The sequence below is a fragment of the Aquarana catesbeiana genome, linkage group LG12, assembly GCF_042186555.1.
Source record: "Aquarana catesbeiana isolate 2022-GZ linkage group LG12, ASM4218655v1, whole genome shotgun sequence".
Lineage (NCBI taxonomy): Eukaryota > Metazoa > Chordata > Amphibia > Anura > Ranidae > Aquarana > Aquarana catesbeiana.
This window is the reverse complement of record NC_133335.1, coordinates 219,193,779-219,210,495: the sequence shown is the minus strand read 5'-3', so window position 1 is coordinate 219,210,495 and position 16,717 is coordinate 219,193,779. Positions and strand designations below refer to the sequence as shown.

General features: G+C 45.0%; 1 protein-coding gene across 2 annotated transcripts in view; it reads right to left on the bottom strand.

Annotated features, from left to right (window-relative positions):
* Positions 1-214: 214 nt before the first annotated feature.
* The window catches only part of CA10 (carbonic anhydrase 10), a 318,945-nt gene continuing 302,442 nt past the window's right edge, over positions 215-16,717 (bottom strand). For both annotated transcript variants that reach the window (XM_073606688.1, XM_073606689.1), the window contains exons 9-10: positions 12,119-12,293; positions 215-1,272 (exon numbers count right to left, since the gene is read on the bottom strand). In XM_073606688.1, the coding sequence (XP_073462789.1) occupies positions 1,250-1,272; positions 12,119-12,293 (198 nt within the window). In that variant the 3' untranslated portion in view covers positions 215-1,249. The remainder of the gene's footprint in view (positions 1,273-12,118; positions 12,294-16,717) is intronic.

The window sequence follows — 16,717 nt, the reverse complement described above, 5'->3', positions numbered from 1 at the left end:
GGAGTGATGTGATTGGAGTATGGCCATTTATACACAGGAAGCTAAGAGCTCATTGGATTTCTGGCAGAGTCAACATTTTAAAGGGAAAAAAACATGGGGAAATGTACACTTACTGCAAAAATGGCCTAAATATGTTTTTTTTGCCCAGAAATACACCAGTGGCATAGCTTATTTACAGGAAACACTTTTTCTGGATTTCCATATAATAAAACCATTCTAGTTATTACAAGATCTTTAATAACATTTATTAAGATGCTGACAGTAACCAAACACAATTAATGAGTATTCTTAGAAAAGGGTGACAACCTTTACTTATTTTGAAATGAAAAAAAAAAAAAAAAGGAAAAGAGGGAATAAAACAGCTCAGTCGAAAAAAAACTGGATTCCTCCTGGAGCTGCAACCAGAATCTCTGTGCAATTTTTCGGAAACAAAACTGGATAAAGAAGAGGCATCGGATGGGATTACGGATGGTGGAGACAGCTGTGTAGAACATAAAAATGACTAAAATGCAGCATAAAATAATAATCATAAAAAAAGCTGTTAACAGAAAAAAAAACAAAAAACAAAAAGAAACAAATGATGATTTTAGCTGGATAACAAAATTTTTTGTCTTCTTTTTTTTCGGGAGCTATTGGAGAAGAAATAAATAATTTTATGTCTTTATACTCTTTAATAATATATATATATATTATACATATAATCACTCGCCATCTCGCCTTGTTAAGAAGTAACCTGAACAACCGTAGCCTAGAAACAGTCTTTGTTTTTCGTTCATGTCTGCTCTCCCATCTCTCGCTCTTCTTTTTTTTTTTTTATATTCCGTATGCGGTTATGATAAAGCAGGTCAAGGGGGACTCCCAAAATTCGTGGAATGAGGTTATGGATACACTTCAAAAGTGTCCAAAGCAAATGTTTTTTTTTTTAATAGAAAGAAAGCCATCTTTATGTACAAAGGCAGTCAAGTCTTTGTCTGCGTTGGTTGTAAATTGTCAGAAACCGTAGCGAGTTTGCCTCATCCCTTGAGGTTTTATGGACGTTTTGAAACGTTTATTAAGGTTTGCTTTTCTTTCTTTTTTTTTTTTTCTTTTTTTTCTTTTTTCTTATTTTTTTTTTTGCCGCCAAACTGCACATGATGGGTGCTGTTAATGAAGTACATGTCCAAGGACGTGGATGGAGCTTGGTGCAAATCATGTCAATCCAGGCCGACGGGCGACTTGGTGACTCTTCTTGGTGGGTTGACTAATAGGTTCACTTTAGAAGCCATTCATTCACTAGGAAGAAAATACAAATGACAAAGTCAATCATGATTTATATTCTGCTATTTGCAAACAAGGCAATCTTCTTGTTTTTTTACATGGGTTGAAAGAAGCCATAAGTTATAAGACGAATAGCACATTCGTCAATATTGATCTGCAGCTTTGGAAACTGCTTTGCATCAACCCAGTCTTTATCCGTTAGTAATTTTTGAAGCTGAACGCCAGGTAAACAGATAAATACTCTGATGGATAGATCCCAACTGTCCCTGATTTCGAGGGACTGTCCCTGATTTGGAGCAATGTCCCTCTGTCCCTCTTTCCTCCTCATTTTGGTCTGATCCATATAGTTGTATATAAAATGCACTTTTTATCTTTCAGATAGTGTTTACCAGTGCTAAACCTTTCATCTGATTTCTAAATTGCTGCATTTGTAAATTTTAAAAGCTAATATAAAGAAATTGCAGTGGTAAAAAAAGCACTTGTTGATTTAATTAACCTTTTTTTGTGTGTTAATTCTCCTTTAAGGGGGTGTGGCATGGGGCGTGTCCTATGCCTACATACGTTTGTCATATGTCTGATGACATACATTTCTAGAAGCTGTTTTACCTGCCAGTTCCAATATGCAGGGCCACCAATAAGGGGGTAGCACTGGCCCTCCTGTAGGGGCAGGGCCGCTGATAAGGGGGAAGCACTGGCCCTCCTGTAGGGGCAGGGCTACCGATAAGGGGGTAACACTGGCCCTCCTGTATGGGCAGGGCTGCTGATAAGGGGGTAACACTGGCCCTCCTGTATGGGCAGGACCGCTGATAAGGCAGTACAGCCAGCCCTCCTGTACTGGGCCTGGGCCCCATCAGTTCGAAAGGATAAATCTATGTCCTCAGTCACTTTCGGCCGGGGGGCCCTGTCAAGTAGGCTGTATGGGGCCCCCGTGATTTCTAACAGTGGCCTTGTGCATGGGGCCCATGCCCCATCAGTTCAACAGGGGGGCCTGGGCAGTTTTTGGTGCAGGCAGTTTCCCCTCACTGTAGCATAGCTGCCATTTCCTTCCCTCCCTCCTGCGGACTGTCAGCTGCTGCAGGGGGAGACACAGGGGGATTTGATCAACCCCTTTCCAGTCCAGGATCCCCTTTTATCCACAGCTTTGATCCCCCTATCTCTCCCCCATTAATACTATGCTTCATTTTGTGAATGAACAGGGAGCCTCTGTATATTGTTCTTCCTGTCAATTCATTCTGTAGCAGTTAAGGCTGCAGGGAAAGGATTGTGGATTTGTGTCCTCAATCACTTTCTCTGTTTCAAAAGTGAGAATTCACGGATCTGTCTAATCCCCTTCATCCGTTAGTAATTTTTGAAGCTGAACATCAGGTAAACAGATAAATACTCAGATGACATACATTTATAGAAGCTGTTCTACCTGCCAGGTCCAAAACGCGGGGTCGCTGATAAGGGGCTAGCACTGGCCCTCCTGTATGGGGCCCGGATCCTATCAGTTCAACAGGGAGACTCGGGCAGCTTTTTGTGGCAAGCAGTTTCCCCTCACTGTAGCAAAGCTAGCATCTCCTCCCCTCTCTCCTGCTGACTGCCAGGAGCTGAAGGGGGTGCCACAGGGGGATCAATTTCAATGAATGCCCCCTCCACCCCTCCGATCACCCCCTCTCCAGTCCAGGATGCCCTTTCATCCACAGATTTGATCCCCCAAGCCCCCCATGTTTACTATGCTTCAGTTTGTGAATGAACAGGGAGCCTCTGTATACAGTGCTTCCTGATCATTCATTCTGTAACAGCTAAGGCTGCAGAGAAAGGATTGGGGATTTGTGTCCTCAATTATTATTGATATAATACAGGATTTATATAGCGCCAACAGTTTACGCAGCCCTTAACAATATAAAAGGGAGACAATACAATAAAATACAGTAGGGTTAAGAGGGCCTGCTCATAAGAGCTTACAATCAGTTTCTCTGTTTCAAAAGTGAGAATTTAGGGATCTGTTTAGACCCCTGATATTTCACTAACCATCCCAGGCTATTTATTATTGTTAAAAAAAAAAAAAAAAAAGTGAAAAATAAATAAATAAATAAATAAAACACAATTAAGGGCTCATTCAAAGGGGTACTCTGGCCACGTGAATGAGTGATTTGTTCATGCGGTTGGAGCCATGTTCGGGGTCATACACCTGCACCTGTACACCCACCCAAGCTGGGGGTGGGGGGGCTATAAGGTAGGCTGTACGAGGCCTCATGATTTCTAACAGCAGCCCTTGTATTATAACATGCGGAGTGCCATTATCTCATGCTGAGTGGGGAAGAGGTTTGGATTCCCCACCACAAAGTGTTTGCAGCAAATTCCTTGGGATTTGTGAAATTCATGAATCACAAACTTCTCCCTGAAAAAGTTTGCAGGTTCGCTATTGGGAGTAAGGATCAACTATTTGGAGTGTTAAGCCTTTGCCCTGCTCAGCGAAGCCACAAGAACTAATTATTTGAAATGAATGGATAACACGGTTCGCTTTTTATGAAAGGGCGGGCTTACAGCTGCCATATTTCTAGCTTTTCATCTTTTACATTCATTCTGGGTGAATAGGGGCTAAAATAAAATGTTATTAGGCTATTTTCACTCCAGGTCCAATGTTGTTTATTTCATTAAAAATAGAGTAGTTTGGGAAAAATACTGCATTATGGCCACTAGAGGGCGCTGCTTATCATAGCCAATAGGTGTTTATAGCCTCTGATTATCAGCGCCATCTAGTGGCATTAATGCGGTATTTTTTCTGATTCACTCTTCTGTATGAACTGGAGAGAAAATAGCTAAGTAACATTAAATCTTGCTCTCATTTACACAGAATGAACAGCTCTTGGTTAGGGAGAGCTGACAATTGTGTCAAGGGGGAAATCCTGTGTTTTTTTTATTTCATTTTAAAGGATCAGTTCACCTTTAAATAAATACTATGTGCAGTCTATGAGCACTATTGCATTTTAAACGAATTCAACTTTAAATATATCCATTTATACTCTTCCCATAACTGTAGGCCATTTGTGAATGAAGTGAAACCTGCCCCAAGCACTTGTGATAGTTTTCACAGCTCCACCCTGTCCACTTGTTTAGGGTGGGCCGGCCATTGGGACGAACGCCCCCTAGTGGTAGAAGAGAGAGTGACATCCTACAGAAGAGGACAGGATGGAGGTGTGAAAAATATCAGAAGCGTTTGGAGAAAGCTTCATTCTATGCACTGAAAATGTAAATTAAAGAAAGTAAGATCCTGGGATCAACAGCACTCATTATACCAGCTATCCAAGAAAGTCGCCCAAGCATGTCAAAAGTTGGACTGTGAAATATAACACAATAAATCCAAAGGGCCTTTTTCACACTGATGCACTTTTGCCGTGCTGGTAAGATGCTTCAAAGCGCATCAAACTTATTCCCCTTTAAATCCAATGCGACTTTTCACATTGCTGTACTGTGTTTGTGCTGCGGTTTGAAAAGTCCTGCATGCTGCATCTTTTGTGCACTTTTCCAAAGCAGACAAAAAACGCACTTTCCATTTAAAGCGGAGTTCCACCCAAAAATGGAACTTCCGCTTTAAGTGACCGTGACCCCCTGACATGCCACATTTGGCACGTCATTTTTTTTTGGGGGGGGGGGGGGGAGCTGATAACCTCTTTTTAGAGGCATCCAGCTCCCACTTCCTCCCGGGGGGAACGCGGCGCCGGAAGGTAGTTCACCTCTCCCCCCCTCCCTCCCTGCAATCTTCTGGGACACGTCTTAGGTCCCAGAAGATTGCCCGGCCGATCACAGCACGCAGCGGCTCGAGTGTGCGCAGTGTGTGCCCGGCTGTGAAGCCAAAACCGGGCACCCACAGTAGTGATGCCGGTGCCGCAAAGAGGAGGGGGACTGGAGCAGGGCTTCGCACGCCCGCATCACGGGACAGGTAAGTGTCCGGTTATTAAAAGTCAGAAGCTACACTTTTTGTAGCTGCTGACTTTTATATGGGTGGAACTCCGCTTTAAAGTCAATGGAGATGCACCAAAGTTGCAAAAGTGCATTTTTTGGTGCATTTTTGGGGGTCACATCACAATTCTTAGTAAAAAAGATGCTGGTTGTTAAGGAGTTGGCACTTGCCAGCATCCTTAGCAACAAGCCAATCACTGGTTGTTAAGGATGTTGGCAGGACCCAGCTCTGCTATTCAGTCTTTTAAGGAGCTGGCAAGTGCCAGTGTCTTTAAAGCGGATCTTCACTGCATCTGAGGACCACAAACCAAAAAACACCATTTAATTCATTTTTATTATTTAAAGCAAACTCCCCCATCCATCCATGCTTTATTTTGCTGAGAAATAACTTTGAGAATCACCCCCCTAGCATTTGTGGCCGTGGCCATCTTGAGTAAGGGCAAATGATTCATGTAGCATTTACTTTCTGCCCTTAGCTCAAGTATGCATACAGAAGAGTGTGCTTAGCTGAGAAAACCCCTCCTCCTCTCCTCCCCTCCTGAAGACTACTGGGATGCATGACCTAATTTGCCTAGGCAGGAAACCAGGAAGTAACTGAAGACATTTAAAAAAAAAGTTTAAAACAAGTAAATACAATATACTTTCCTATTTATTTAGTAATGCTAGCAGCATAAGGAGTAAAAATGTTGTTTGGGAGAGTGAAGTTCCACTTTAACAATCAGCCAATCACTGGTTCTTAAGGACACTGTTAGGTGCCAGCTCTGCTATTCACTGGTTTTTAGGGGGGCGCCACCTGTCAGCATCCTTAACAACCTGCCAATCATTGGTTGTTAGGGACGCCATTTGATGCTGTCTCTGCTATTCACTGGTTGGAGACAGCTCCACCCGGCAGACAGGAAGTCTGGCCTAGGAGGTCGGGAGGGACCCAGTAGGAGACCCTCCCTCCTGACTAGTAATGAGCCGAACACCCCCCTGTTTGGTTCGCACCAGAACATGCGAACAGGAAAAAAATTTGTTCGAACACGCGAACACTGTTAAAGTCTATGGGACACGAACATGAATAATCAAAAGTGCTAATTTTAAAGGCTTATATGCAAGTTATTGTCATAAAAAGTGTTTGGGGACCTGGGTCCTGCCCCAGGGGACATGGATCAATGCAAAAAAAAAAGTTTTAAAAACTGCCGTTTTTTGGGGAGCAGTGATTTTAATAATGCATAAAGTGAAACAATAAAAGTGTAATATCCCTTTAAATTTTGTACCTGGGGGTGTCTATAGTATGCCTGTAAAGGGGGCATGTTTCCTGTGTTTAGAACAGTCTGACAGCAAAATGACATTTCAAAGGAAAAAAGTCATTTAAAACTACTCACGGCTATTAATGCATTGCCGGTCCAACAATACACATAGAAGTTCATTGATAAAAACGGCATTGGAATTCCCCACAGGGGAACCTCGAACCAAAATTTAAAAAAAAAATGATGTGGGGGTCCCCCTAAATTCCATACCAGACCCTTCAGGTCTGGTATGGATTTTAAGGGGAACCCCGGCCAAAATTTAAAAAAAAAACGGTGTGGGGTCCCCCCCAAAAATCCATACCAGACCCTTATCCGAGCACACAACCTGGCAGGCTGCAGGAAAAGAGGGGGGACGAGAGAGCGCCCCCCATCTGAACCGTACCAGGCCACATGCCCTCAACATTGGGAGGGTGCTCTGGGGTAGCCCCCCAAAACACCTTGTCCCCATGTGGATGCGGAGCGGCCTGAGGAGAAGAAGGGAAGAAGACGCCGCGGAGGAGATGCTGGACGAGAACACCGGAGGAAGAACCAGAAGAGCCAGAAGAACCAAAAGAAGAAGAAGATGGAGGAAGAAACCGAAGAAAGATAGAAGGTAGAAGAAAGAAGAAAGAAGAAGCATTTAAATAAAGGAATTGTCAAAAACTGTCTCTTGTAATTTTTAACATTTTTGACAGTACTTTTGTACCCCCTTACCATTTCACACAGGGGGGAGGGCCGGGATCTGGGGGTCCCCTTGTTAAAGGGGTCTTCCAGATTTCGATAAGCCCCCCGCCTGCAGACCCCCACAACCACCGGCCAGGGTTGTGGGGATGAGGCCCTTGTCCTCATCAACATGTGGACAAGGTGTTTTGGGGGGCTACCCCAAAGCACCCTCCCAATGTTGAGGGCATGTGGCCTGGTACGGTTCAGGAGGGGGGGGGGCCGCTCTCTCATCCCCCCCTCTTTTCCTGCGGCCTGCCAGGTTGCGTGCTCGGATAAGGGTCCAGTATGGATTTTTGGGGGGACCCCAGGCCGTTTTTTTTTTTACATTTTGGCGCGGGGTTCCCCTTAATATCCATACCAGACCTGAAGGGCCTGGTATGGAATTTAGGAGGACCCCCCACGTCATTTTTAAAAAAATTTTGGCCGAGGTTCCCCTTAATATCCATACCAGACCTGAAGGGCCTGGTATGGAATTTAGGGGGACCCCCCACGTCATTTTTTAAAAAAATTTTGGTTCGGGGTATTGTGTATTGTCGGACCAGCAATGCATTAATAGCTGCGAGTACTTTTAAATGACTTTTTTTCCTTTGAAATGTCATTTTGCTGTCAGACTGTTCTAAACACGGGAAACATGCGCCCCTTTACAGGCATACTATAGACACCTTCTAGCTACGAAATTTAAAGGGATATCACACTTTTATTGTTTCACTTTAAGCATTATTAAAATCACTGCTCCCGAAAAAACGTCCGTTTTTAAAACTTTTTTTTTGCATTGATCCATGTCCCCTGGGGCAGGACCCGGGTCCCCAAACCCTTTTTATGACAATACCTTGCATATAAGCCTTTAAAATTAGCATTTTTGATTTCTCCCATAGACTTTTAAAGGGTGTTCCGCGGCATTCGAATTTGCCGCGAACACCCCAAATAGTTGGCTGTTCTGCGAACTTGCGAACAGCCGATGTTTGAGTCGAACATGAGTTCGACTCGAACTCCAAGCTCATCCCTACTCCTGACCTTCAGTCATTTTTTCAACTTTCCATCTATTAAATTTTTTTGCCCTTGGTGTTTTAACTTTGGATAGTAAAACATTTTTTTTCTGCCAGTAAATGAATTATACAGCCCACTTCCTGTTTCTTGTCTGGTCTTTAGCCTAGTCTTATGACATCATGCACAGCTCTCTCTCTCACTCTCGTGAGAGTTTTACAGTCAGGGGTGGGGGGGTGAGTCATAAGAAGGCCAATGAGAGCTGCAGAGCTGAAGTTGTGCCTCTGTGTGTCTGTGTACATCCAGGAAGTGAACAGGCAGCAGCTTCAGCTGCCCACAGTTAAAATGGCTGCAGACTTAGTGGAGGGAGATTTCTGCAGCATATTTGGCAAGTACAGATTTAGGGTATACATAAAATAATATGCAAGGTGGTTGGAGGGAAGCTTCAGAATGGCAAAGATGTTATTATTACAAATTATGTGAGCAGACTTCAGTTTCCCTTTAAGGAGCCAGCACTTGTCAGTGTTTGAGAGAGAAAGAGAGAGAGACAGAGAGAGACAGAGAGAGAGAGGAGAGAGAGTGAGAGAGAGAGAGAGAAAGAGAGAGGGGAGAGAGAGAAGGAGAGAGAGAGAGAGAGAGAGAGAGACAGAGAAAGAGAGAGAGAGAGAGGGGAGAGAGAGAGAGGAGAGAGAGAAGGAGAGAGAGAGAGAGAAAGAGAGAGAAAGAGAGAGAGAGGGGAGAGAGAGAAGGAGTGTCTGCAAGCAAGTGATGTGCTGGAGGATATTGGAGTAAGTCAAGTGTATATGGCTGTCCCATCTGATTGATATACAATCAATCAATTGCTTGTTCTACTGGGCATCCCATATATTCCCATGATCTCTATCCAAGTTCAAACCCCTCAATAAAAATACAGAACAACCTCATGGACTGTTCATTGTCTCAAAAGTGACTTGGAAGTAAATGCGGGGCCGGGTGACAGGTGGGCCACAACTTTCAGGAGTCCCTACGGGGGGGTACCACTACAAAACTTCAAACTTTATTTGTTTATTTAACCCCTTCCCAACCAGCCGCCACAGTTGTACTTCGGCAGGTTGGCTCCCCTGGGCAAAACAACGTTACCTTACACCGCTTCGCCTTTTGGCCACGCGCCACCGGAGGCATGCACACTCGTCTCGCCGCCGGAGCCGATGCGAGTGCACGGCAGGCGCGATGACAGAGCGAGAACCGGGATTTGTGTGTGTAAACACACAGATCCCAGTTCTTTCAGGGGAGAGGAGACAGATCGTGTGTTCATACTATGTATGAACACCGATCTTTGTCTCCTCCTAGTCAGTCCCATCCCCCCTACAGTTAGAACACACACTAGGGAACACATTTAGCATCTTGATCGCCCCCTAGTGTTAACCCCTTCCCTGCCAGTAGCATTTATACAGTAATCAGTGCATTTTTATAGCACTGATCGCTGTATAATTGTCACTGGTCCCAAAAATGTGTCAAAAGTGTCCGATCTGTCCGCTGCAGTATCGCGGTCCCGATAAAAACCGCTGATCACCGCCATTACTAGTAAAAAAAAAAAAAAAAAAAACATAAATCTATCCCCTATTTTGTAGACGCTATAATTTTTGCGCAAATCAATCAATATACACTTATTGCGATTTTTTTTACCAAAAATATGTCGAAGAATACATTAAAATTTGTTTCGGGATATCTATTATATCATAAATTAAAAGATGTTGTGTTTTTTTTTTCAAAATTGTCGCTCTTCTTTTGTTTATAGCGCAAAAAATAAAAACAGCAGAGGTGATCAAACATCACCAAAAGAAAGCTCTATTTGTGGGAAAAAAAGGACGTCAATTTTGTTTGGGTACAGCGTCGCACGACCGCGCAATTGTCAGTTAAAACGACGCAGTGCCGTATCGCAAAAAAATGGCCTGGTCATCGAGCAGCCAAATCTTCCGGGGCTGAAGTGGTTAAAGTAGTTCTGTTTTCAGCATTATAAAAGACGCACGCCGAGCGCTTGTCATAACTGCTAAAAGAGGAAACGCATTCATAATGCTAATACACCAATTCCCAGTAGTAGTTTTTTTTTTTTTTTTTTTCCATAAAGCATAAATGAGATTGGCATGGAAGGGGAACGGAACAAAAGCTTTTGCTTCATTATGTTCCTTTCTAAGCCTCGGAGAATTACATTCGCTGAGCCTTATAGTATTGTCTGACAAGGAACCAAAACACATTATATCAATAGCCCTCCGCACTAATAAAAGCGTAATGGCAGTGGTTCAACATGACCCCATTCCCTGGACGCACGCAATCCACCACAATACAGCTGCTCTTATAATATCAGCATAAATGAGAAGCAATCAAAGTCATCTATTAATAAGTAAGGTTATATTATCATTACTGGAACATGCTTACTACATTACACCAACTGGATCTGCCTTTTAAATGTCTTTTTATATAATCAAAAGAACATCTCATGTTTTTAGCCTTTTCGCTGCCAGAGCTGTTTTTGCACACATGTTTAAAAAAAACATTTTAGGCCTGAAGATTAGTTAAAACCCCCAAAACACATGTATCCAGCCAGATCCGGCCTGCCAGGCCATTTCATGTGACCCTTGCAACTCTTATGCAGCTGCAGTGCCCCCCACGTCTCTGCCCCCCACCTTGTCTCGGCAGTCAGCAGTAGAGAGGAGGACAGAACTCCTCTGTCAGATCCTGCGCCTCTCCATGCAGCCACAGAGAGGCTCCTCTCTGCCCCCCATCTCAGCAGTCGGCAGCAGAGAGGAGGACAGAACTCCTCTGCCAGATCCTGCGACTCTCCATGCAGCCACAGAGAGGCTCGTTTCTGCCCCCCCATCTCAGCAGTCGGCAGCAGAGAGGGGGACAGAACTCCTCTGCCAGATCCTGCGCCTTTCCATGCAGCCACGGAGAAGCTCGTCTCTGCCCCCCCATCCCAGCAGTCGGTAGCAGAGAGGAGGACAGAGCTCTTCTGCCAGATCCTGCTCCTCCCCATGCAGCCACGGAGAGGCTCGTCTCTGCCCCACCATCCCAGCAGTCGGCAGCAGAGAGGACAACAGAACTCCACTGCCAGATCCTGCTCCTCTCCATGCACCCACGGAGAGGCTCGTCTCTGCCCCCCCAGCTCGGCAGTCAGCAGCAGAGTGGAGGACAGAACTTCTCTGCCAGATCCTGCACCTCTCCATGCAGCCACGGAGAGGCTCGTCTCTGCCCCCCCATCTCAGCAGTCGGCAGCAGAGAGGAAATCCTCCTACAGATCCTGTGCCCCCCTTGGTCTCAGCATTTAGCAGAGTCCAGCAGCTGACTCCGACCCTCCTATAGGCAAACTGCAGACCAGTTCGGAGGTCGGGTTAGAGATGAGTTTAGAGGACACCAAATACCATCTCTAGTTGGGAAACATTGTCATCAATAAAGAACAAGTCCAGTTGAATGCAACTTACTACTCTTAGGTACAATGGAACCTCGGATTGCGAGTAACGCAGTTTAAGAGCGTTTCGCCATATGAGCTATTTTTTTTTTTTTTTTTAATCCTGACTCGCTTCGCAAGACGAGCAGGATTCAAGTCGCTGGGATGTGCACTACCGCATTTGGCCAGAGGTTTGGGGGCGCCAGTGACGGTCGGAGTCTCCGAGTGGTCTTCGAGTGTTTCTGAGTGTCTCTGGCGCCCCCACACCTCTGGCCACAGGCAGTACTGCATAGACAAGCAGTGGCTGTGGAACAGATTATCTGAGTTATCATTATTTCCTAGGGGGAAACTCGCTTTGATATACGAGTGCTTTGGATTACAAGCATCCTTCTGGAACTAATTATGCTCGTAATCCCAGGTATTACTGTATTTAGAATAAGTACGATTGTTTTTGCTGGTCCCTGTATTTGCAATACGTCATGATTGGTCATATCCTTGTGCTAATGAATCTTACCTTTATACTGTACTTTCTGTGCTCTGTTGTTTGGACAGTCTCTCCCTTGTAAACTAAAGTTGATATTGGTTCGGATGCAGCGGTTGTTGAGGGGCTGGACCGGTCTATAGTTATCACTCATGCTGGAAAAGATCTGCGATGGTTGGTTTTGGCTTAGCAGTCTTAATGAATGCATCTGGAAAAATCAGAGAACATTTTATTAGTTATTGAATCCGTGGGTCATACAGCTCTGACATCCTGTAGGGAAAAAGTACCAAGAGATTCAGTTAGATTCACATTGTTGCAGTCTGTTAAAGAGACCTTGTTGCCATTCATTTCAACAAAAACCTTTCCATAAGCTTGCATATGTATTTGATCCATGGTATGCATGTTATTTACCTGTAAATGTCTCCCCTTGTGTAGACATCCAAAAGCTCTAAGACAAATCATGTAGAGTTTGATCAAGGGTTGACAGTCAACATGTTTCAGACCTGACAACTCACTGAGGGAGCCTCTAACCACAGATCACCAGGAATAAAAACCTAGGAGTAACTACCCGTCCAGTATCCAGCACATAAAAACCTATGAGTAACTACCCGTCCAGTATCCAGCACAATAATACTAAGCCTCAGTGAAGGGGGATTTGTGCATAACCCCAGAAATGTGTTGGCCAAAACCCTTCGGTTGTGACAAAGATTTACAGTGCCTTGCAAAAGTACTGTATTCACCCCCCTAAAACTATTATTCAGAAATAAAAAAAATGATAACTGGCATGTGCGTATGTATTCACCCCCTTTGTTATGAAGCCCATAAAAAGCTCTGGTGCAACCCAATTACCTTCAGAAGTCACATAATTAGTGAAATGATGTCCACCTGTGTGCAATCTAAGTGTCACATGATCTGTCATTACATAGACACACCTTTCTGAAAGGCCCCAGAGGCTGCACCACCTAAGCAAGAGGCACCACTGACCAAACACTGCCACGAAGACCAAGGAACTCTCCAAACAAGTAAGGGACAATGTTGTTGAGAAGTACAAGTCAGGGTTAGGTTATAAAAAATATCCAAATCTTTGATGATCCCTAGGAGCACCATCAAATCTATCATAACCAAATGGAAAGAACATGGCACAACAGCAAACCTGCCAAGAGATGGCCGCACACCCAAACTCACAGACTGGGCAAGGAGGGCATTAATCAGAGAGGCAGCACAGAGACCTAAGGTAACCCTGGAGGAGCTGCAGAGTTCCACAGCAGAGACTGGAGTATCTGTACATAGGACGACAATAAGCCGTACGCTCCATAGAGTTGGGCTTTATGGCAGAGTGGACAGAAGAAAGCCATTACTTTCAGCAAAAAACAAAATGGCACGTTTTGAGTTTGCGAAAAGGCATGTGGGAGACTCCCAAAATGTATGGAGGAAGGTGCTCTGGTCTGATGAGACTAAAATTGAACTTTTTGGCCATCAAAGAAAACACTATGTCTGGCGCAAACCCAACACATCACATCACTCAAAGAACACCATCCCCACAGTGAAACATGTTGGTGGCAGCATCATGCTGTGGGGATGTTTTTCAGCAGCCGGGACTGAAAAACTGGTCAGAGTTGAGGGAAATATGGATGGTGCTAAATACAGGGATATTCTTGAGCAAAACCTGTACCACTCTGTGTGTGATTTGAGGCTAGGATGGAGGTTCACCTTTCAGCAGGACAATGACCCCAAACACACTGCTAAAGCAACACTTGAGTGGTTTAAGGGGAAACATGGAAATGTGTTGGAATGTCCTAGTCAAAGCCCAGACCTCAATCCAATAGAAAATCTGTGGTCAGACTTAAAAAGATTACTGTTCACAAGCGCAAACCATCCAACTTGAAGGAGCTGGAGCAGTTTTGCAAGGAGGAATGGGCAAAAATCCCAGTGGTAAGATGTGGCAAGCTCATAGAGACTTATACAAAGCGACTAGGAGCTGTGATAGCCGCAAAAGGTGGCTCTACTAAGTATTGACTTTAGGGGGGTAAATAGTTATGCACATTGACTTTTTCTGTTATTTTGTCCTATTTGTTGTTTGCTTCATAATAAGAAAATAAATATAAAAAAGTGGGCATGTTCTGTAAATTAAATGATGCAAATCCTCAAACAATCCATGTTAATTTCAAGTTGTGAGGCAACAAAACACGAAAAATGCCAAGGAGGGTGAATACTTTTGCAAGGCACTGTATATCTGAATCACCCTCTACAGATTGGAGCGCTCACCATTTTAATCTGTACATGGTGAATTTCTCAGGGACCCTACTGGGACTGTATGGGGAATTAGCTGCCACATTCCAGCAATTATTTGAATATTTGATCCTTTGTCATGCTCCACCATCCTAATTCCAATCTTAAGAGACCCTCTTAGTCCCTTCAAAAATGCTACCTGAAGTGCACAGCAATGGAAGAGCTCCTATACTCAACTGCAGTGGTGGTCTATGTTTCCTACATCCCCTCCGTTTCACTGCTACAGCCTCTGGAAGACTCTATGGCATTCGACAATATCAGAAGTGTTGGGTGCCTGTATTCCCTGTCATATGCTGTGGCTTAATTTTTTGACCCCTGCATCAGTACAGTACAGGACACAAAGGAACATAGGGGTCATAGGATGGGACCACAGCTCGCAGCAAGGGAAATATCTGACACTTCCATATAGGTGAGTAGGAGTCACTGGTCACTTGTGAAATGAGGATAAGAGCTCTTCTCTTGGAGTGAACTTTAGGTAGGTTTTTCAAGAGACTGACATGGCCTCTTTACAGTATGGTCAAGAAAACAAAACTATAAAGATCTCTCAAAGAAGTACTTAAACACAAAATATTTATGTGCCACCATGTCCATTACAAATCCATCACACAAGACCTTTAGCACCTTCATTTTAGGATGGTGAGCCGGGCCATACAGTTCTTTCCCATATTTCCCTTGGCCAACCATAGCACAGATAGAGTGAACATTTGTAGCACCAGCTGGGCTCCTTCAAAAGCACCCCAGGAGGGCTGAAGACAGACTTTTCCAAAGATGTTTTTTTTGCTCTGTGCTTTAAGAACACTGCAGGAGGAGAGAAGAACTTGAATCGCTGCTGCCACAGCTGAGGAGTATGTCCCTTTTTTTTGCCCAGGTAGGGTGCCAGAACTGGGGGGGGGTGCCTAGTGCCCATGCTACAGCGAGCCTAAGAGCATGCGAAAGAGGTCTATTGCAAATACTGCTGCTGGGAGAGGCTGACAGCTGATGGACCATATGTGGTTACCACGCGCTGCCGCCATAAGAGACTGCCTACTGCTGCAGGAGAAAGACTGTGGTGCACACAAGGCTGCTAAGAACCCAGGGCTGTGCTGTGTTGCTGCTGCCAGAGACTGTTTGCTGCTGAGAGTCCAGGACCATGTGGCTGCAGTTACTACTTACTGCTGTGCTGAGATCTTCTGGCTGCAAGGGCCACATGGGAGAGAGCCACGCGCTGCTGTGAATGTTCCAGTTTTCCCAGAGTGTTCCAGAGAGACTGCAACTGTGTTACACAGGGATTGCAGGAGTGTCCCAAAAAAAAAAAGGGCTGCAACAGATCCAGGGACTTTTGGATAGAGGGCTTCCTGTTACAGATACCGGTGTCGGCTTGAGAGGGAGGACCCTTTTGCTGGCCACCGAGGGACTGCTGTAAATCTCAAGACTTGCTATTGGTGGGAGGGCTCTTAAGCACTCCACCACTACATCTCAGGGCCCCAACACCCGCAGGCCTGTTTTACTGTTATTTACTCCCACTGGCCAGTGGAATTGGAGGGGCCTTGTATCTGAAGATATGTCATCTTGCTTACTTTGTTGAACCTTGTTGTGAATAATCCTAAAGCTGTTATTACTGTAGTGCACCCCCTAAGGCGCCGCAAGTAACCTGGGATCCCCCACCCTGCACAGCCAGACACACCATATTTTCACAGGCACTCTTGAGTCAAAGAACAGTCCGTGGCTTTGTTTTTTGTTATGAATTGAGGGTAAAAACTTGGATAGGGATAGGCGGGTATGGGATGCTCATTTGACTTCAACAACAACTTCAGGGACAACTCTTCCTATATACAATCTCTATATATACAGCTCTTCTTCTTCTCTCCAGCACACACTTGCTTTCAGAACCTAGCTGGAACACTGTGAGTGCCTGATAGTCACTTAGTCATGTGCAGCAAAGGCCCATTACAGGCAGGGACCCGAGGCCCCTTAGGTGTGTAGCAGAATTTCAGTGATGCAGCTTGCATCAGTCCTGTGGCTACTGATCCCAGCATCACCTCTTCAGGCACTGCCAACCAACCTGGCTGCAGCTGTCCCTTTCACTAGGCCTCCAGGCTAACTTCTCCCCACAGTCCTCCAGACTGACACAACAGGCCACCCCGTTGACCCTCAGGAGATCTCCTAGACATGTTGTCCTGCTCCTGCTGTCCTCTCTCTTTGCTCCCATGTCTCCAGGAAGGGCTTCCTCTGTGTGTTTTGGTAGGAATCTTCCAGCACCCGGGCCCTAGGCCCGAGGTCACCCCCAAGACTAGGGGGCACCCTTAAGGGCCACCAACAGCCTCCTCAGCACTCCATCTCCATCTTCCACCTGACTGTCCCCCC